The sequence below is a fragment of the Diachasma alloeum genome, unplaced genomic scaffold (genome assembly GCF_001412515.2).
Source record: "Diachasma alloeum isolate Michigan unplaced genomic scaffold, Dall2.0 Dall_scaffold_00556, whole genome shotgun sequence".
NCBI lineage: Eukaryota > Metazoa > Arthropoda > Insecta > Hymenoptera > Braconidae > Diachasma > Diachasma alloeum.
This window is the reverse complement of record NW_021680688.1, coordinates 229,742-248,477: the sequence shown is the minus strand read 5'-3', so window position 1 is coordinate 248,477 and position 18,736 is coordinate 229,742. Positions and strand designations below refer to the sequence as shown.

The following is an 18,736-nucleotide window of genomic DNA, read 5'->3' as shown; positions in this document are numbered from 1 at the left end:
AATCTTTCCTTTTTATCCTCCTCATCAATGTGTTTCTCCCGCAGAATAGCCGCAGCCTCACCATCAACTACCACGTGGATCTTCCCCAAATTCCCGATATAACCTCCTTTCTACATTCACACATGGTGCTTGCCGCCAGTTTCTCTGCCCCTCTCACTCCTCTCGCCCAGTTCGTTAGGCGTCACCTAACCTCATCGCCCGCCCTCCCAGAAAACAGTCTTCAAACTTCCTAGATTTCACTATTTCATCCCGAACTTATTATTCCCTTGGAAGATTGCCTCTTGAGGAACCCCTACAGTCACTTTTCCTCCAATATTTACCAAAAAAAACCCATAATTTTTCCCAAAAACTGACGACGCAACCCCCCCAAAGAACCACCTCTCACGAGCGCCACCACCCGTCCCTTTTTAAAATTAAAAATTTCATAATTTTCCCCCATAAAATCTAATTTAATAGGCGTTTTACGAATTACTATTAAACTTCTCATAGAATTTATGAACTTGGGATTGGGGAAAATAGATTTTCATCCACAATAAATGGTATTTTCCATTAATCTATTTATTCCTCCTACTAAAATTTGATGAAAAATTCAACACAAACGATGAAAAAATGAAGAAGAGAGTATCACGAATCATCAGTCTCAGTCTGCACTATTTTATTGCTCTCTCTCATCAGCTGATGGATTGTCGCGATCATGGTATTGATGGAAGCAGGTGATCTTGTACAAAGGAAGTTGACAACCTGAACAAATCCAGGTCGTGCGTACTGGACAATTGGAAGCTGTTTTCCTTCCTTATGAAATACATAGAACACACCTACGTGCTGCTGAACGCTCCAATGAATGATTGATTGACACTTCTCGTGGAATTCCTCGAATTCTGGACGAAAAGTTCCCAACCATCTGCGTCGATAACTGCATTTTTAAATCAAGTAGCTGAGGTGTTTTCTTTTGTTGATAGGGGCGTGGTGATTGCAACCAAAGGAGATAAGCGTCAATAATTGCCACATCCAAAATAAAGAAGAGTACGTACTTCCACCATTTTACGCTCTTCCTGCCCACTGGATAGTATAAACGGTATTGATCATTGAGATCAACTCCACCCATGCCTTGATTATACATAGAAATTGGAAGAGGACACTCTATCTCAGTGTTACCTGAATTCCCCTTCGCTCTTCTAACTTTGGTCTCCCTGATCAATGGATCACAATTGTTAAAGAGCAGGCATACATCGTTTTCATCGTGCCATATCGTGGCAGTGATGTTCCTGCATTACTTTTGTACACAGTCTCCTGGCTTCAGCTTCAAAGAGGCAGGCTTTTTGAATTCTTCTGGCCAATTCTTGCTATTCGGACGCACGGTGCCACACGAATACAGATGATCAGCTGCAAGACGCTCTAGGAGACGATGACATAAAAAAATTATCGAAATAAACATGATGATATAATCCAATAAATGGTTTAGTCATTGTTAGGACCACCTGTTCCCCAAGCAATAAATCTGTCTCGATTTCCTCTTTTTTCCCCATATACAATCGAAGACCCAGCATGTACCCAGTCTGACTTTCACAGGTCGCCCATACTTTTATTCCCCACTTGATGGGCTTGGTAGACATGTATTGTTTAAATTCCAATCTCCCCTTAAACCCAATCATGGCCTCGTCAACTGCAAGGTCACGGCCAGGTTGATAACGCTGAGAAAATTTCTCGCTCAAATCGAGGACAGGTCTCATTTTGTACAGAGGATCGTGTTCAGATGTATTCCGCTCACGCTTCTTCTCCTCATCGGATAAGTGAATATATTGTCCAATACTCATGAAGCGATTGAATGTCATGGCATTCCTAACCAGTGGACACTTTACAAAATCACAAAAAAAAAATAGTTGGATTCTTGCAAGTGAAACAATCCCCATGTATACTTGCATCCCTAGATAGGCCTGAATTTCCTCCGCAGAAACTGGGCTCCATTGTAGATCAACTTCGTGAGTGACTCATGCGATGTATTCCGCATGTTTGTTAGTCTGCTTGGCAAGAAGCTCATAAAACTTTGCATCAAAGAATAGGCCTAGAAAATCTTTCTCGTTAGCACCTGGCTCTAATTGATGACGGGGTCCTCGAACTTCTGTAAAGGGTTCAATGGGATGATTTCGAATTTTATCTGACCATCGAACAGATCCATCGTTGTTGTTGTTGATGTCATCAGAGGAATGATTCTCTTCACTGCTGGAGGAAGAGTCATGTCGAAGACAGTTTGAATCGTCACTATCCCAATGAGTCTCATCGTATTCTGAATAATCCACTTGCTTTCTCGTTGCTGAATTACATTTAGCAGTATTTCGTCTGCTGGACCCGTTATTGTTATCCGTGGTTATTAATGTTTTACTGCCAGTACCTTTCGGAGTGGTTTGCTTCGATGCCAGCTGTTTAGCTGCAACTGCATTTTGCTTGGAGACATTTCGTTTGCTGGATACATTGCTTTTATCGACGGTTTCAGATTGTGTACTGCTTTTTGAAGGAGTTTGTTTTGAATCTAGGATAAAAATGAAGGTTCAAAAAAAAAAATCGGGGGAAAACACCGGAAAAAAGAAGGAGAAAGAAAAAGTCCCAAGCATCCATGGAATGAAAAGGTCCGAAAAAAAACTATGAATTTATTTTAAAAAATATGAAAAGAAAAACCCATAAAAAAAGCCTTTGGTGAAAATTACCCATAAAAAAAAAATTCACAAGGTTTGAAAAAAAGGCAATAGAAAGGATTACAAAGATAAAAGGGAAGGGTCACAAGGGTGAAAAAAAAGAATTACGAGGGACACAAGAGTGCATGAGTTTTTAACTGCATTTTTTCGTTGGAGATTTTTGAGATTGGATTTTTTACTAAAAAAAAAACTGAAAAGTCTATAAATAAAAAGATAGAAAAAAAAGTTACGATAAAAATGACCCATGAAAAATAGTTTTTGGAAGAAACGATCGGAGGAGAAAAAAATAAAAAGGAGAAGAGCCACAAGGATGGAGAAAAAGGAGGGTCACATGGTTTAAATAAAAGAGTCACTAGGATCACGAGACTCAAAATGAAAACACTGTTTTGATTGCACGCGTGTATGATGGATTTTTTTTTGTCGAATTTTTTTTTGCCTCAATTTTTTCCGATAAAAACTCAAAACATTCACAAAAATTACAAGAAGGCTTTTTCTCCAACGCTTTTTTTATGAATTTTGATTCCACCGTTTTTTATCGGAGTCTTTTTCATCAGTTTTCTTTTCGCCAACCGTTCATTTTGATGCCGGCCATTTAACCTCACCTGTTGTGTTACTTCTACTCTGTCGTTTCTTTATTTCCTCAAACTCAACTCGTAATATTAATCATTAAAGTTCATACACACACAATGGTTCTTCTTCACGTCTACTCATCAGCTTCCTTATCACATTCACCCGTAATTATCACGTTAAAATATAACGCCAGAGAATAAGCAAGAAACTGGAGGCTTTTCGCTTGATTGTAGCTTGTGTTACGGCCCTGTACTGATGGTTAGTGGGGGGCGCACTCACGCACTTAATTTTCCCCCTGAACTCACACTAATGCATGCGCCGCGCTGGTTGGTTCGGTCCCCACTCGCCTCACACCGATACGTTTCGTGCCTTACGCGAAGCAATGGGTTAAATATCGTGTCGTATCGAAATTTCAGATGACATTATCTTCTCGTATCGTATCGAAACTCGATAAATAAAATGGTTATCGTATCGACAATTTATCAACATGAATCCTCCATATCTTATCGTATCGTCTGTTTATCGACTGAAATTATTTTTTCAATTAATATTTTTTTTTCAATGGAACGACAAATCCACTAATTACATAGGTAATATTTTCAAATATCGAAACACCTGAAAAGGTGTGAAAAACGATGTGAATAGCTCCATGGACGGAGCATGAAGCATGACTACAACTCCGTCTGTCCCCACAGCGTCTGTCATCGTAACGTACAACTTACTCCATCTGTGAAGAAATCCTTAAATGCTATCTTGTTCGCCGCATAACCTCAGAATTGAACTAGTAGATAATTCTATCCCTCATGTGACGTGCAATTACTTGAAAACAAAGTCTATCAAAACGATGAAAAGGTCTAACAGATCAAGCACCTCTTCCTCACAGAGTAAAAAAGTGAGAGAGACGAGTCAGCTGATGTGAATCAAGGGAAAAAGAGTGAGTCAGCTGTTTCTGCAGAGCAAATTGATGAGAAAAATTACGGGTCAAAGAGTTGGACATCAAGTGCCCAAAGCAACACTTGGAAGTATTCAGAGCTATTTAATATCACACATATTGATAAGGTCAAGCATGGAATATGTAAGATGTATGCAAAAGGGGGAAAAATGTAGTAATCTCGATGATGCAATCAAACACGAGTGGTCTCATCAATCATTTAAAAGGCAAACACAAATCTTTGCATGATACAATATTTCCTCATCTGATGGCTGTCCCTAAATCTCAGAAAACTCTGGAACAGGTTTATGGTCAAATTAATAAGGGTTAGGTAAATCAATGAATTATGCACGTTATGTATATGTAAGTCAAGAATACAACGATGAAATGCAATGAATTCAATTTCTTATTTTCCATCATTTTCAATTCATTTTGAAAACAAATATTTATACGTCAGGAAAGTTTTCAATTGTTGAATCGAATATAAAAAAAAATTGTTGAATAGATACATAGCCAAAGCGTCTCTTGCCATTTCGTTTCAGAATTCTGTCTTGCCCTTCCATTAAGGGATATTGACTAGTTCTGTTAAATTATACAGATAATTCAAACCTACCCTTATGTAAATAGGAATTAATTTCCATAAAACTAATTTCAACAGTAAATACAATATAATTAAATTTCTATTCAGTAGTTTAACAAATTCCTTACGAAACATTCCATCTCCAAGCATTTTTCAAAATTGCTGAGTATCACGATAAATTCAATATGCAAAACTATATGAACAATTGTATTTTTACGTTCAATATTTAATTAGTGGTATGTACTGAAGAGGGACAAATTTCAAATTAGAAGTGTGATAAATTGACTATTGTGATATACTTGTCCCACAGGTTTTGAAGAAAGAAGAATTTCTGTTCCTATTGGTTGAGTGGATGACAATTAAGCTGTTAAATTTAAGTTTTTTCGATGACAACCAAACTGAAGATTTTTTTGCCATTGTGAGCCCTCACTATCAGTATCCTCGGAGGACGGCAATGACAACAGCTACAGTTTCTATGCATGAAGATATGATGGAGAATGTTTTTCGATATTTACAAGAAAATGACTCAAAATTTTCGTTTTCAATCGATGGTTGGACTTCCATCAGGGGGAAAAGTTATTACGGGATAACTGTGCACCTCATTGATAGAAATTGGAAAATCCATTCATTGGCCCTTGATTTCATCCCCAGTGACGGGAACCACTCAGGAAAGGACATCGCTAAGTTGTTCTTCAATGCCTTGACAACAGCGGGGATTGAAGATAAAATTCAGAGGATAGCAGTCGATAACGCTTCAGTAAACACTGTATTTGTCAAAGAATTAGGAGAAATATTAGAAACAAAAGGAATTGATTTCGATGCTGAAGAACAGCACTTTTCCTGTTACCCACACGTTTTGAATGTGGCTGTTCAAGATATCCTTAAAACTCCGAAAGCCGATGTAATAAAAGAAGAAGATTACAATTGTATAGACGATAATTCTGATGATGGAATGGACCAAAATGATGAAATAAATCCTGATGCAGTCGAAGATATTCTACCAGTTACTAAGCTATGACAGATCTGTAAAAAAGTGAAGAAGTCAGAGAACTTAAAAAATAAGATACGACATTACTGTCAGCTGTTCGAAGAACAGTATGCAGATTTACTATTGGATGTCATTACGAGATGGAATTCTTCACACAACATGATCAAAACAGGATTGAAAATGAAGAGAGCAATTTTAGAATTCGTAAAACAAATTAAAGAGTTGAATCATTTATTCATCAGTGCAGAAGAATGGGACCTACTGTCGACACTTCGAAAAAAATTTGCAATGCTTGAAAAAATTATCAGAATCATTAAGTGGTGATTAGTATGCCACCCTTCGTTCAGTTGTCATTGCCATCAATGTCCTCCTCGATAACATCGAGAGGTTTTGCCTCACACTAGATCAGAAAACTGAGAGAACTCCAACAGATGAATTACTCATCGAGGCCTTTTAATCTGGTCGTGACAAGATCCTCAAGTATTACTATAAATCCAATTGGATATACTGTGCTGTGCTCATCTTAGACCCTCGACATAAAATGGAAACTTTTGATAAGACCATCTGGGGTCTAGCAGACGTCAGGAAGGCTGGAAGGAAGAACTGGATTCTTACTTGCGATCGGATCGAGCCAATTGGAATGTAGACATTTTAAAATGGTGGAATGTACATCAGCAGGAATTTCCTCGACTCGCTAAAATGGTTCGTGACCTCCTAGCCATTCTTGAATTAGTGTTCCATCAGAACGTTTGTTCAGTAAGCCAGGATTGTTGCTGAGAAAGTATCGAAATCATCTGAGCAATAAGAATATTGAGATCCAACTATGCTTGAATTCTTGGTTTACATCCAATTTGGCACCAACATTCAAAAATGAAATGAAAAAGAAAAGAGAGGAGAAACGAAACTGATGAAGAAAAATATTCAGCGAGAGACTTCTCCACAAAAAGTCATTAGAGTTTATGAGGAGAGCAGATTCGTATATTGTATTCGTTGATAGGAAACATTCGTCGATGTAAAATATACCTACTATATTTGCACGAATAAATTTCTTTCGTTTGAAGTTCTTGGAACGTACAATTTGATCATTATACAGCAATAANTCAGAGAACTTAAAAAATAAGATACGACATTACTGTCAGCTGTTCGAAGAACAGTATGCAGATTTACTATTGGATGTCATTACGAGATGGAATTCTTCACACAACATGATCAAAACAGGATTGAAAATGAAGAGAGCAATTTTAGAATTCGTAAAACAAATTAAAGAGTTGAATCATTTATTCATCAGTGCAGAAGAATGGGACCTACTGTCGACACTTCGAAAAAAATTTGCAATGCTTGAAAAAATTATCAGAATCATTAAGTGGTGATTAGTATGCCACCCTTCGTTCAGTTGTCATTGCCATCAATGTCCTCCTCGATAACATCGAGAGGTTTTGCCTCACACTAGATCAGAAAACTGAGAGAACTCCAACAGATGAATTACTCATCGAGGCCTTTTAATCTGGTCGTGACAAGATCCTCAAGTATTACTATAAATCCAATTGGATATACTGTGCTGTGCTCATCTTAGACCCTCGACATAAAATGGAAACTTTTGATAAGACCATCTGGGGTCTAGCAGACGTCAGGAAGGCTGGAAGGAAGAACTGGATTCTTACTTGCGATCGGATCGAGCCAATTGGAATGTAGACATTTTAAAATGGTGGAATGTACATCAGCAGGAATTTCCTCGACTCGCTAAAATGGTTCGTGACCTCCTAGCCATTCTTGAATTAGTGTTCCATCAGAACGTTTGTTCAGTAAGCCAGGATTGTTGCTGAGAAAGTATCGAAATCATCTGAGCAATAAGAATATTGAGATCCAACTATGCTTGAATTCTTGGTTTACATCCAATTTGGCACCAACATTCAAAAATGAAATGAAAAAGAAAAGAGAGGAGAAACGAAACTGATGAAGAAAAATATTCAGCGAGAGACTTCTCCACAAAAAGTCATTAGAGTTTATGAGGAGAGCAGATTCGTATATTGTATTCGTTGATAGGAAACATTCGTCGATGTAAAATATACCTACTATATTTGCACGAATAAATTTCTTTCGTTTGAAGTTCTTGGAACGTACAATTTGATCATTATACAGCAATAAGCCCGGTGGCTTGGCGCAGTGGGTAAGTTCGTTGCCTCACATACGAAAGGTTCCGAGTTCAAAACCCGGCCGGGTAGAATGGTGCGATCTAACCATTCAAAGTCTTGATCATCATCGCAGTATACCCTAATCGGGTTGAAGCGATGTAAAATAACGTTAAAAAAAAATACAGCAATAATTCTACCTACACGACTTGACTCATACTTGACTCTCAGTTTGACCTGAATAATTCCTCACCCAAGATTCCATCCTCATGCTAAATGTCTTAATTCTCATTTCACTACAGTCTTCCTTATGAGAAAAACTGAAAAAGCCCCATGTCCCAGGCATGTCCCAATGAAAATTACAAATTTCTGGTCGATATTATCGATTATCGTCCATCATCGCGTGATCGATATCGTATCATTTCGACGATACGATAAACAACAATTTATCGTCTCGATTATCGTCTGTTCGTTGTCGTATCGACTCGAATTTATCGATTATCGCGGCATCACTACCCTCTACGTGCCGTCATGTGACGAGTATAGAATTCTAGTTCTACCTTACGCGTTAGACTTTCACTGTTTCCAATTCACATCTCTCAGAAAGTGATAAATTCGGGAGTTTTTCTCGTTAAAGTCAGTTCGTTGGGAGTCGTCAGCCGACGGCTACCCCTCGAACTTATTCTCCTGCTTCTGGGCGATGCTCATAGTGAGCCTACTGCTGCTCCAAGTTCCGATGCTTTCGCTTATGCGACTTATTTCGTTTTGAGTGATTAATTGATTTCCCTGCCATATTCCCCCTCGATCATTGCGTTAATTATTCGATAAGTGTACGATTTGCCTATTGCTTCCAGTTATTACGCATCATATTTGGAAATTATGCTAATTATGGTGTGAGCATCTGATATCTCGTGTTCCGTTTTTTAATTTAGTCTGCGTACGATTACGCTTAGTTTCTTCAGTTGTACAACCACATAATTCACATTTTATGCTGATTAAGTTATTTGTTTGCTAGCAATTATTTTATAGGATAATTTTGCGTTGAAACACGCCGTACCTATTGGTCTGGCGGTTAACCTACGCCGTTATAGTGCAAGATCATGAATAATACGCCTATCCAATATGGTGGCGAATTTCAAAAAATGAAAAAAACTATTTTGCCCTTTGAAAGTCTACAAAGTAAGCAAAAATGATCTGATCGACTTGAAATTTATACACAATGTTCAGAACACTGGAATAAATGAAGTTTCAGAAAGAAATTTGAATCAGGTTATTGAAGTGAGCAAAATAATCGTTTAATTCTTAAGAAATTTAGTCTATTTATTGAGTTTAACCCTTGAGTTAAACTCAATTAAGAATCTTCTGTGTATATAATCCTTTGTATCTGGTTTAGTTGTCACTCCGACCTCAACTAGCTTCGGCGGTGAGTTCACGGGGGATTCGCTCACTCGGAGGGATATTGGACCAAGGATATGAAGGGTGAAGTTCTGAATAACCACTGGCGTGCTTAATACTTAAAGGAACGATATATTAAAACCGATAATGGTACATGCTATTGGTTCGACATTGGTTGGTATACGCGTTGCTAAATCGTCCGCGACTCAAACTTGGGACTTTCACTCGATTGTACGGCTTAAGGCCCGAGCTCAGAGATCCGCTCGGTTCTGCTCCTGATCGTACTCTGCCTCATTCAGAGTCCTCGAAAGTCGTCAAAGCCCCAGTTTGCTGAGTTGAGCAGTCTCACGGTTAGCTTTATCAATACTACCCTATATCGTCATTGACATGAACTAAAACAGTCAAACAGTTCAGTAGACCTGAACTGGAGTCTGCTTAACCGTGGGACTGCTCACCAAGATGTCCAAATGACACCGTGGGATTGCTGAGCCGTGTCTGGATGACAGGAGAGAGAAATCATATTTCTCGTTCCCAACATTCAGACACTCGAAGATTTAAAATTATTACAACTAAATCGACGTATTGATCGATCCCAATACGCCACAAAAAAATTATATATTTTTTAAATAGAGTTTCTGATGGGGGATACTCAACTCCAACTGAAGCCTTGTGTTTTGGTGCAAAGTTATTTTTCTGTTTCCCGAAGCCCATGACTTCTAATATGGATGATTTTTAGATTTTTGATAAGGCGGAAACAGGAAAAATCACAAAATACAAAAAAAATCGAATTAGTCAATTTGCTTTGATTCGATCAGTTTTTCCTTACTTCTGGATAATCTAAAATCCACAAATCATCGGATTAAACTTTCTGTGTGAAGCTTTGTTTATTGTAGTGTTCTAAATATTGTAAGTCAATTTCAAGATGATCCGATCATTTTCACTCACTTTGTAGACTTTCAAAGGGCAAAATTGATTTTTTCGGTTCTTTAAAATTCCCCGCCATATTGAATGGACGTAGGTGGAACAAAATGTATTTTTTGAGTGACTACACATGTGAGAAAAATCTCAGGGCAGCCATTTTTTTATCACACGACTTTGAAATTTCAGTAGTATTCTCCTTAATGATTTGTTTTAATAGATTAAAATATTTCCGCCAAGCTGGTAAGGTTGAAAATAGGAATTTTTTGCTGTTCTGGCAAGTAGGAACTAAAGGACAATTACCCACGAGTGCCTAATCCCAGTAATTGTATTAGAAATTCAAGTATATTTTCCGTGAGTCGGCTTAGTGGGAATTTATTTAGTGAATTAGGGATAATTTTTTATGCGGAATTTGGAGTTATTGCCGTGGGTAGGATTTTTCGGAATTATTTTTTTCCACCTACTATCACATGTCCGGTCATTTTATAGGAATTGAAGTCTAGGGAACATCAATTTGGCTGGCTTTCTGGCTTTATCTCTCTGGTTCTGTGTCTACTCTGTACCCATCCAGTCAATTATGTTATTATTTTTGTTAGCATTATGTAATTGTTTCGTTTCCCTCTTAGGGTAAGTCATGTACCATTTATTCCTTTTTCATTGATTCGAATATTAGGTAACTCATTTGATTTTTTTAAACATTTCCTTTTATAGTGATCTCGAGAATATATTTCCTTGTAAATTTCGAGAAAATATGGACCCCTGTATTTCAGCATAAGATTTTGGTTTTCGTATTTTGTTGTTGAGATAAGGACCCAAGAACCCTTTTTCCACTTGAAACTACAGCTCTCTCTACAACCGAGCCTCTAAATAATGCGAACCATTCCCTTGGCCCTTTCGTTTGAAGTTTCTACATAATTTTCAGATTGTTGTTCCCATTGAAACAGGAGCAACTAGCGTCCACAACTTCAAGTTTACTCAGTTTTTAAATTTACCAAGAAACAAGGGCGAGTCTACGTCCGTTGTTGTCACAGCAAAAAATGGCCACGTTACAGTAGATCAGATACGTAAATCAAATTGCCAATTATTATAGTTATGCATCCAGAAAAATCCCATGTCTGTAGTTACTAATGTGGAATGCATATTCTCAATTATTGAGTGAGTGTCTGTTGGACAAAAACGTGGAAAAGATGAGGTGGGAAACGTCCCGTCAGAAAACGTGCAAGTCTAGAAATATTCGGGATTGAAGTAATAAAATAATAAATGGAAATTTTAGTCGAGCTCTGGAACAATTGGGGACTGTTCAGATATCGGAGAAGTACGCGGCGTAGTTGAGAGACCGATGGCTTGGTTATAAAATAATAATGTACGGACGTTTCGGGTCTGAGGGTGGATGCGTCATTAAGTATGTTCAAGAATAAAAAGATTGATGGACTGAGTGAAAATAGATTAAGAAGAGATGAGTGTAAAGTGGAATGAAAGGGATGAAGATAGGACCAGAGATCTTTCAGTATTTAGAGATGAGTGGAAGAGTGAATGAGTCAGTAGATAGCTAAATTTCGAGGAGTCGACTAGTGGTGTTGAAGAGTGTGGATTGTGTGAATATTTTTGATCTATTAGAATATTTTCCTTGGATATTGTCAATATTAGAACATTTTGTTTAAATAAACTTAGTCATATTCTGCAATGAGACTGCTGTCATGAAACCTACACTACACTAATAGAAAATTTCCTGTTTATTTTCGAATATTTTCGAATATATCTTCGAATACATTTATTTTTCTAATAAACATCAGAAAAAAATCTTTATGTGACAGCAAAAATTTAATCTGTGAGGACTTCTATTAACTCTATAAGTCAACATTTATTTTAATCATAACGAAGTTTGTTCATTGAGCAACTAGATATGTGACCAAACCAGATTTGATAGAAGTAGAAATTTCTTTTTGTTGTTAGAAATTTTTATTTCCTCTCTTGGTTTGATAGCTATCTATATGGGATATAGTACTTACCTGTATGACCATTGTTGACTATTCTCATCGAATCTGGAATATTTCCATAGTTATTCCACTGAAGCTCTCCAGGCTGTACGATCACAGAATCGCCAAATCCCCACGGAATATCCACAGGTGATTGATTGTTGCCATTGCAAGTTGGGTACTGCAGTCCCCACGTTGTGGGATCTTGGTACGAAAAACCTGGAATTTGTAATGAAGCGTATTATCATTAATCGTATCCCAATATTTTTTGCTTCCAGGCATTACCTTGCGAGTTTGCTATTCCGCAAAGGAGAGCAGTGGAAAATATTTTCAACAACATTGATATTGAAATTTTTCGGCTTCAGACTCAAAAGAACTGCACACTTAGAGGCTCAGCAAACGTTATGGCTGATTCTTCACTTTGCAAGACAATCGATGCCTCTTGTAACTGTGTTTTTATCTATGGAATGGCCAAGTGAATAAATGAAGTTTCAAAAAAATTGACGTTTGGCTTGAGACTCATTTTTCTCACAATTTATAATGATGCTTGTTTCATATATTGCAGTGAAGTATGCAATACTGAAAAAGGCAAATCCCCTACTCGGTAGTTTTCGTGATAAATAAAGTGATTTTAATGACTGATTAGATGACGATACATAGAAAAAAAATATACCTGAACTGAGAATAAAATATACGTGGTTCAAGTATATTCGAGTATATTTTATATTCGAAAAGGGGATAGGTATTTCAATTCGAGGATGATTCTTTCGTATCAGACCGGGTCGTACCAAGCTCTTTCAAGTGTAATAAAATGGTCATCACCTTTGGTCTGTCTAAGTGTCAGAATATAAGGGTCAAAATATAAAAGTAAAAAAGGTGGGTAAGGCAAACAAAGTCTAAAAATATAAGGGCTAAACACGTTAATCAAGAATAATATATGGCACATCTCATCAATTACCAATTGATCATTCGGCTTCGAAATTTCAATCGTTCCCACCATTTCCCCACCTATCAGTAGTATAGAAAGGAAGTTCATCCTACATTTTTAGATCTAAATACAATTAGGAAGAGAAATATGAGCAATCCATTTCTTCCCCAATTTATTTTCAACTTGCTTTCACATGCATACTAAATGTCGGGAAAAAATTGATACATACATTTTTTATATAAAAAATTTTGAATTTTCACCCACTCTTGTTACTTTTATATTCTGACCCGCTTTTTTTAACCTCTCCTTTTTAACTCTTATATTCTAACACTTAATATCTGACCCTCATATTACACTTGAGAGGGCTTGGTATAACCCGGCCTGACACAAAAGAATCATTCTCGAATTGAAATACCCAGCGCTCATTCCAGTATAAAATATACTTGTATCAAGTTTATCCATATACTTGATTCTGGTGTAAAATATACTCAATTCAGATTTTTTTTGTGCTTACGCCGGGGCGAAAAATATAGTTCTACCCACGGGAAGTAAAACAATACACCCTTATACACAGTAAAAAATCCAGGGTGAATTTCGACTCTGAGTCCACACCAAACGGAGCGAAAATAAGTCCACATCGTTTTTCGGTGCGAATGTACGAAGTGAATTCTTTTCCGAGTGCAATACAGCGAGTGGAGTGAAAATTGACTCTGCGATGGTGTCAAAATGAATATATTAATCAACACAGTTCGGTATGAAAAGTAAAAATTGACTCCGTACCAAAATTTGGCTCCGGGCGAGAGAGTTGATTTTAACATGGGGAAAATTTAACCCCTCGCACCAGAGACAGTAACACCGAATTGTTTTTTATTGTGTACCCACGTGCGGGCCCGGTAATTCCGCACGTGGGCACGACTTCTTTATTTTACCTCCCCAGGTTAGAAATATACTATTCCGTGACAGATTCCATGAAATTAGATTCCAAAGGAGGAAGTTTTCATTTTTTTAAGACAAATTTCGCTATGGTCAAACTGAAACTTTTCTACTTTTATATTAATTCTTCTAGAGTAGTTCCCACACAATTTCACGAGGCAAGAAAAAAAAGTTCGGATGAAAAAAACGAGCCGCTTTAGCACTCCTTTAACATATTTTTCATCTCAGTTGAAATAATGGAGTATTACCCTCTTTTCAAGCCCTATACCTCTTTTTTTGGACCGTCTCAATTTACGGAGTTTTTTGACATTAGTACCTCGGGACTAGCATGTCTGAGTGCACGGAGAGAAAAGTCAGAGAATTTTTATGGGGAAATTCCGGAAAAAATTCTAGTGCTGCACTAGAATTGAGGCGCAATGTGCCAGCATATGAAAATTTCCCCTTCGGCACTAGAAAATTCAGGGGCATTCGACTAACCAGAAATTGGTGAACGCTGTCAAAGCTTCTAAATGGAGACGACGTTAGCAGCACTGTCGCTTTGCGCCTGCGCAAACAGATTCAGGTATCTTAATGCCCACGTGTTTGAATCTGAATTGTAACCAGGACAATTTTTTTATTAAATAGAAAAAAGTTAACGTCAGTCGTTATTTCAGGAATGACTCTGAGATGGTAGAATTAATTCTAGAAGAACTGAGTATTTCAAAAAATCGATGATACTTGAGGAAAAAATGAATGTTTTATTATTTGCATTATAAACACAGTACCAATAATACAATTAATCATCACAACTAATGTTACACTCATTCATACATACACAAACAATGTATAGAAAATATAATAGGTAATAACATATTGTGGGGGCCTAATTAATTTTTGTCTGTTTGTCTGTTCTTCGTGGTGTATTTTTCACTTTTTTCTCGGGCTTGGTCGAAGAGAGAACCTTTCATGTGTGAGGATTTTCTGGTCAAGTGTCTGTTCATTGTCGTACACCATTGAGCAATGAACTCTTGAATGATAAGCTTTATAGCTTTTTCGTGCAAATCATCTCGATGTTCCAGACATAATACCCAATCTTTAGGTACAGTATTCTTCACCCTCTCCAGTAGAACTCCACTGATTTTTCGACGGTGGCAGACAAGAGGCATTAGTTTATGTAATGCCTTAGTAACTTCGAGGAACGTTTTATCGAAAAGCGAATCGTGATTCTGATTCACTTTTGGGCGGACAATTGATATTTGGCAACCACAATTGTTGATAGCTCCCGTTTTCAATAATTGTTTGACGATGTGATCTGCAGCAGAAATCAGAGCAGTATTGCCGGAGACAGAATCGTTAGGATCCTCGTACTCTTTCTCTTCTTCGGGTTTACGGTATTATCAAACTCTTCGTCAATTTACATTGATAAAGTACCATCATCCTCGTCATTGAGACAATCTTCCAATGTAAAGAGACGATGGCCATCACAAATAGTCTCACAATTGGACCCAATCGATTCCGTACAGCTCAGTTCAGAAATCAAAGAGGATTTGAACGTTCCTCCAAACTGCCAGCAACTTGAGGTAACATTACGCCCCCCATAAGCTCGATATTCCCCAAACTGGTTTTCGAGTGGATCCTGGTTGACGTGTCTTGGAATTAACTGTGAGAAACCTTTCTATTCAAGAAGTTTCCACAGCATTTCAAATGAGCTAAGAGTGACGATCCAGTTCCTCAGCGTTGGCACCGATACTTTCTTCAATGAACTCGGGGAAACGAACTGCATTTTGCGGAGTTTAGCTCTAGCTTTCGCCCAAAACTGAATATGTGGGCTTTCACTCGTGATTATAGATCGATAGGGAGCTTGTGGGGATGCAGGAAGGTGGCCGTTAATGGAGTCAAACAAATCATTGGCAAAATAAACAAACGCAGCGGTTTCGCGGGTCAAAGCTTTGGGGATGTCCACAGGTCCAGTTCGGGTGTTTACAGGTCCTAAAAAATTATAGTCATGTGTTTCATAACAGTCAAGAATCAGTAAAAAAAAAGAGACATTACAAACATATTTTCATGGTATTTTCGTTATTTATTCAAGTAAACGTGTTACATTAAATTGACAAATTAATATGGAAATCAAATTAATGAAAACTGTATGTAAAAGAGAATTCAATTCAGCGTAGGAGCATTAGACGTGTTCTGATCTAGGGTTGCTCGCAATCTACGACGTTCTTCTCAATTTTGAGTGCCAAAAACATCAAATCGCCAAAGAACAACCACTGGGGCACGTAAACAAACTCAAAGTCCTCTTTAGCCTTTTTTGTTGATTTGTAGAGGATCTCGAACTTCTCAGCAAGTTCAGCGAATGTTCTCCATGCATCATACGCTGTGAACGAACGAAAAAAGAATAAATGGATGGAAAAATTTCTGTAGTGAAGGATTTTCGAAAGATATCTCGGGCTCAGAGGGAGATGCGAATTTTTTTGGGAGACATTTTTTGTAAATAAAAATCCAAGCTGCACGAAAAAAGAAGTCTCCATGAGAATCCTCGATCTCTCATTAATTCAGTGATATTACTCGAAAACTTGACGATTAGCTGAGTCAATTTATCGTTAAATCGTTTTACAATTCCCAAAAAAAAGTTGAATTCAGGGCTTTCGTAATAACCTGGCAAAGGAGGGAATTGTGCCATCCCAATGACCCCCCACATCTGCATTGTCTTCGTGTGGAAGCTCATTATCGTCTCCCATGTTACCCATAGTTCTGGGCAATGCTCGACCGAAGATATCAGTTTTTTAATGTCCTGTGACGAGGCATATTCATTTATTTTTTATTATTTTTCTACATATTTTTTCCCACTACACACTGCCCCCTAAAATGTAAATCCCGCCACCGTTGGATACCCCTTCCCTCACTTTTCCCCTCATCGCCCCTCTGCCCCTGCCCCTGGACATCACGAAGACATCAGCCGAAGGAAGACATCAGTTCCGGCCCCACCCGATCAATTGGAGAAGCCATCGCCTCCTGGAAATTCCCCATACTAGACCCCCGAACATTCACCACCAGCAATAATCCCTTGCGAGACATCCCTGGATTGTGGTCATCGTCACCACTCACCCGTGCTGATTGGCCCCGATTGCTCCCGAATTAAAACCCGAAGGACATCGACACCTGACGAACCCCCACGAATCGCGAAGGAAAAGAAGAGACCGTCACTCGTGCATTAGCTGCCCCGTGAGTCGCCACGTGCCCCGAAAGTAGTAATTGTGAATACAGTGAAATTCGCCCGGAAGTTATTTGGCGGATAAAAAGAGGACTTTTGATACATCGAGCTCATCCCAGCTCTAGTATTGGTGCCCAGGAAACCCCGAGGTGGAAAGGAGGCTCTCGAGGAAAACGCCCTGGTAGTTTGAAGGAGTGCAAGGCGCAGGTGGAATTCCACGTGTTCGCCAGAGTGAAGTCCCATCGTGAGTACGAGTTACCCCCCTCATTTTCCCTCTTGACCCCACAATATTACCCCTCATACCCCCCAACGGTGAGCCTACACTCTTTGTTTCTTCCCCATTTAGTTATTCTTCTTATATTTAGTTGCATTCCCTCGATACGACTAGCTTCTCCCCTTTTTCTGCATTAGAGTCACTCCCTTTTTTACGTGTACAAAAGTTGCCTGGCCTTACCCATAACCCTAGATCCAAGTAAAAGGCATTCCAAGCGTCTTACGACGATCTATCATGTAAATTAATAGAAATATAGATATTCAGTTAATTTTATCCCTCATTTGTCCTCATTATTTACTTGCCCTAAATCCCCCTTTTAGGAAATAATAATAATTAAATATTGAAAGATCACAAATTGGCGCCCGACGTGGGGCTAGGCGCTAAAAATTGAGCGTATTATTTTTCTCCCCCCTAGTCTTTTCCCCCCCCCAAAGTCGCATTCCGTTCTCTTCGTGTGGCTCACTGTTGCGGGTTTGTTATGATTGCAGTTACAGTCGCCCGATACACTCATCTCTACTTCATACTGTGCATCCTCTTTCGAATACATTTTTCGTTCGAATATATTTTCCTCTCGAATTATTTTTCCTCTCGAATTTATTTTCATATTATTGTGTGCCCTCGAATGTATTCCCCTTGTACCCCCCCTCTCCCCCGCGAGTATTAACTTGGCCATTCTCTCGGATATTATTTTTGGCCTCCCGCCGTTTTCACCCATCGTGTAAACCCTCCCCCCCCTTGAAGTTAACTTAGAATCCTTCTATTAAATCAATAGTTTTTCGGATTAAGTTAATGGTTTTTCGTTATTATTTTTACTAGGTTTTTTTTTGTGCTTCTTGAAAAGTGGAGTCACATTAAAACATTTCTTTGCAATTATTTTGGAAAATTCTTGCCTCACAAACACCCCTACGGAGGTTACGACTCCCTCGACCTTCCCAGGCGCCCGAATTAGTCACTCCCTCCACCGCTTTCTTTGTTTTTGAACATTTTGCAAATTTATAAACGTTNTTTGGAAATTTATAAACGTTAACAAGATGACCCCGAGACCCAACGCCGACCCTATATCTGCCCCCTGGTTTGCCACCCCAGTTCTGCCCAGTACACCCGTCCCCTCCCCCTCCACCGAGATTTCCCATTATCGAGAGGAAGTTAAACGTAGATTTGAGGAACTGTGCCCCTATGAGCAGAGAGCTCTTCTAGATGCTCATAAAGTAAATATTTTTGGAAGTCCCAA

The 18,736-nt window shown here is 38.4% G+C and overlaps 1 protein-coding gene across 1 annotated transcript in view; it reads right to left on the bottom strand.

Moving 5' to 3' along the window:
• The window catches only part of LOC107043209 (carbonic anhydrase 1), a 24,044-nt gene extending 11,462 nt beyond the window's left edge, over window positions 1-12,582 (bottom strand). The window contains exons 1-2 of the mRNA XM_015264576.1: window positions 12,463-12,582; window positions 12,211-12,396 (exon numbers count right to left, since the gene is read on the bottom strand). Of these exons, the coding sequence (XP_015120062.1) occupies window positions 12,211-12,396; window positions 12,463-12,517 (241 nt within the window). The 5' untranslated portion in view covers window positions 12,518-12,582. The remainder of the gene's footprint in view (window positions 1-12,210; window positions 12,397-12,462) is intronic.
• Between the last annotated feature and the right edge of the window lie 6,154 nt (window positions 12,583-18,736).